Source organism: Fusarium keratoplasticum, chromosome 1 (genome assembly GCF_025433545.1).
Source record: "Fusarium keratoplasticum isolate Fu6.1 chromosome 1, whole genome shotgun sequence".
NCBI lineage: Eukaryota > Fungi > Ascomycota > Sordariomycetes > Hypocreales > Nectriaceae > Fusarium > Fusarium keratoplasticum.
Genome location: NC_070529.1, coordinates 4504123 through 4508297, shown reverse-complemented (window position 1 = coordinate 4508297; position 4175 = coordinate 4504123). Strand labels below are relative to the sequence as shown.

The window sequence follows — 4175 nt, the reverse complement described above, 5'->3', positions numbered from 1 at the left end:
TGCCTGGCAGAGACTGATTTGACAGTCGAGACTTGTCGACAGCGGATGGGAGGAGGGAGGCAATGACGAATGACGGCAGTTCCCCGCAATCTGCAGAGCTTTGACAGTCCCCAGGTCCAAAACTCGCTGGTCTGGTCGACTCTCCGAGATATTCCCTTGTTGTAGCCGGGACCCAATGGAGTCGGGCAAGGACGGTGACTCGGGAAGAGGCAGGCATGTAACCTTGGGGTTGAGCCGCAAGTGGAGATTCCCGTGATTCTCGAACAGGGCCAAGCCGTGGTTGACGATACTGAAGATGGTGGAGGTGGTGATGGTGAGGCAAAGGGAGATACGACGCGTCGACAGGGGCGGCTGCGTGCTGCGAGATGAGCGACAGAAAGCTGCGAGCGAGCATCAGGGAGGCATGGACCGGTCCGTACTCTTCCAAACCCCCACGTGCAGCGGCATTGATGCGCAGGAGGAGCAGGTCTCGGTGGAAAGCTACCGCGAAGAAACGAGACGATGAGCAAGCCTCGCTCCGGAGTTACTGGGCTGGGCTGGACTGGCTGGCTCGGTAGGTGGTTGGTAGTGGATGCCTTTGACAGGCGGAGATGAGATTGCAAAGTGTTGGAGTGTGAGTGGGCAAGCGTACGCGGTGCAGTAGGGGAAGGAAGGTACGGTACGCTCCTACGGACCTGCCCATCTTTTTTTTTCAGGTGGTGAAAAACCGGGGGTGGCCAATAAGCGAGCAATGGGGACCGGGTGGGCACCCGGTGCGGCCAAGTCCGCCGTCATGGCAGCTGGAGCTGGCATGCTCCGTCCGAGAAACACGGAATTACAGTGGAGGCCAAAGAGGTATCGTGACGGCCGAGAGGCATGAGCCGGGGGAGACTCGACTCACAGGCGAGGTGGCGATGGGATGGGCTGTCCAAGATTGTGACGACAACCTGATTTACAGTCACGCGCTGGATCATGACGAATGAGCTGGAACGCGGGCAGTCGAGGAGGAGGGAGTATCGATAGAGACAGGACAGCCTACAGTAGAGCTTCTTCCACTTGCCGGAGGAGGGACGGGAGGGACGGGACATGTCGTCAAGCTGCGACAGACTAGTTTCGCATTGCGCCAGAGCAGAGATAGGCAGCTACGGTACGTACAATAATAGAGAGATAGGCTCTCCCGGGTCTAGAGCTACGGACAGAGAGGTGCGGGGACCGTCGGCCGGGGGTATCATGTGGGTTGTGGATGGCGGTTACGGATGGAGTGCAGAGGCGGATGAGACGGACAACGGAGACGCCCCCAAACACCAACAATAGAACAACATGGACACAATCTCTGGAGCATAAAGGGACGAGTCCCTCCCCTCGATCTTGGGCTTCCCTCCTCTCTTCTTCTTCCTCAACCAAACAACAGGCCTCGCCTTCTCTCTGCCTTCTCAGGAAAACAACGATCTAGCTGTCTCGCCCACCTCAGCTACATCTCACAACAACAAACAAGACAATTCTATATCTTTCTAAACTTTCTTCACCAACACCACCTTTCAAAATGTCCGGCCTTCCTCCTCAGAAGTTCCTCCCCCTCACCCCGGCTCCCCGGTCCAACTTCCTCTCGCTGGCCCCGGCCACCTCTCCCTCGTACCCCAAGAAGCCCGTCACCAGCTCGCGCTCGCACGCCAGGCCCGCTGCCCCTCGACGATCTTCCAGCGGATCCTCGAGCTCTAGCAGCTCCAACGGCTACCGCATCCTCAAGCTCGGCCCCGTCCACTACGGCGAGCACGCCGATGACCACCAGGCCGACTTCCACGATGTCATCCTCCACTGAAGGCGAAGCCATGTGACGAGCTTCTTCGACAGGCTCCTCAGAGGCGGCCTTGTTTTCAGGCCGGCGACCCAGTACGATAGCGCAGCGATTCTTTTATCTCTTCGATTCACCACGTCTTGACTTTGTGCTCTCAAGAGAGCATTATGCCTATCAACAACTTTGAACTAAAAACTACCAAAAAAAGTGATGGAAAAAAAAGTCCCCCCATCTGAGATGGTGGGGGGTGGGCTGTAAGCGACGAAGCTTGCAGCTCGGCTGAAGGGAAAAAATCCAACGAAACGAAATGAAACGGAATGATATGAAACGGGATTAGGATTGAGGTGGGCGGCTTTGGTCTGGATCCTGTTTTACGAGAAGATGAACAGAAAAAACAGTGTGTAGTCTTGAGAGAGGCTGATCAGGAGGGCGAGGTTTGGGGTTTTGTTGTGCATCTCTATTGTTTTCTTTCCTACCTTGAGCTTCACACTCATTGCCAAGAGGATGAGGAGGAGAAGGAGGAGAAGAAAAATTACAGGGCGGGCGGAGAGATGGCGGAGGGCTTCATTGTCTCTATCCCCTTCTTTCCTTCGCCCTTGGGCAATTGGATAATCTTGCATAGCTTTTGGTAGCGGCAAATCATGATTCCAGTCCTTTCCGAAACAAGCAAAAAATGAAGTCTATCAATGTGCATGTGTGTGTGAACATCAAGGTGCCTGGAAAGAGTTGTGAGCACGGCACTCCTATCCCGAATGAAATATGGCGGTATAGGCGGGTGTTGTTGTGACAATGCACAACTTGTCAACCAACTCAACTACTAGAGGCTCATAGGTCAAGGTGCGAGCTCTTAGCGTCATGTGCTAAGAAGGCAGATCAAAGCACGCCAGCCCCAATCTTGTTGGCTTGCCTTTGTTGCGCCGTCGCTTTCCTCTTCTATCCTCTTTTCATTTTTTCATGGCTTCTCTGTCTCCTACGTGCACCCTCTTGATCAACTTGCGACGAGTTCGCGGCACCTAAAGAGACTGCCGGGGAAACCTGCCCAGCGAAAGGGGGGTTGCAGTGCATCTCACTGCACAACCCCATTGCCGGCGTAAAGGATGAACTACTTTTTTTCTTCTTTCTGACTCCGGCCACGTGAAAGTTGAGAAAGCGACACCAAAGATTAAAAACGTGCCATAAAGACCGGAGGAGGCCGGTCAGTGTGTGTGAGGTCGCATCTCTCGAGCAAGGGTGCTCACTTTTGGAGCGAGAACCTATAGAGTATAGAGCATGCGCGCCAATCTGCCCCCATGCCCGGGTGTAGGGGTCTCGAAGCTCTCTCTCGTTGCTCCGCGCTGTCGGTAGTTTACGTAGCAGTTCGGGAGGCGTCCGAGACGTGCATCAAGGCCTGCAGATTTTCTCTGGCTGCCCGTGTTATTTTGTCCACCAGAGCTTATTGTGGGCTGGGAGGAGCGGGACATGGGGGTTCTGATTTCCCCCAGGCGGAGGGGGAAGGCCGTTTTTTTTTTTTTTTTTTTGTTCGCTTGTGGGTGGTGTTTACGGGGTGGCGTGCAGTAGAAGATGGGAAACGTGGAGATAATGACGCCGAAAGGACGGAGATTGCGATTCTTCATTTTCTGTCTGATGGTGATGGTTTTCTGGGCGTTGGATAGTTTTGCGGGGGACTGGATTGTTACTGCAAATTCAACCACTGAGAGACGCAATCTCGGACAGAAGGGGAACTCTGAAAGTCAATTGGGGGCAGAGTGAAAGACGTCATCGCCTTGTTGCGGCCCATGACCCCAGACAGTGGCTTGACGGCGGGAGGGTCGGAGAGGCGGCGTTGGCTCGGGGTTCCGAGATGACAACCCTCGGGGATATCAAGGCGAGTCTTGACTGGACGAGACAAGTTCTGGATCGTCGCTGCTGCTAGGTAGGACCATGGTTTCAGAGGGTGTGGCTACGTGTGAGATATACGCATTGGAATGCGAGGGTGAGTTGTCTCGGGACAAATAAGCTTGAGAGTAAAGGAGAGACATGAGGGAGGATTGGTGCACTATGGAACGCGGCTGGAAGATCGATGCCGAGAAGGACCGGTTCAGCATAGGAGCAGATCTATCGCTGCCAATCGTATCAACCCTATCTGTAAAGCTTGGATTGTCTCTGCATGCTACATGTGAACACATCTCTCAGATAGACTATCATTCTCCCATTCCCCCATGTTGAATAACAGCAACCCCTAACTCCAATCCTCCCACACCCTCTTTCCAATATGCCGTCTTTGGCCGCTGCCCATCCTCAGACGCCACGTACACACACTTCTGTTCCAGCCTGCCTCTCCTTACACCACAAGAAAGTGAAACAAGCAAAGATCGGCTTCAGCTGAAGCTTGTGCATCGAGAATACCTTTGAGCAGTGACAT

General features: G+C 54.1%; 1 protein-coding gene across 1 annotated transcript; it reads left to right on the top strand.

The window, feature by feature from the left end:
* Positions 1–1522: 1522 nt before the first annotated feature.
* On the top strand, positions 1523–1798 carry NCS57_00134000 (uncharacterized protein; the record flags this gene model as incomplete). Its single annotated transcript, XM_053051407.1, has 1 exon — positions 1523–1798. One exon carries the CDS (start codon positions 1523–1525, stop codon positions 1796–1798), a length of 276 nt encoding a protein of 91 aa, XP_052919922.1.
* Between the last annotated feature and the right edge of the window lie 2377 nt (positions 1799–4175).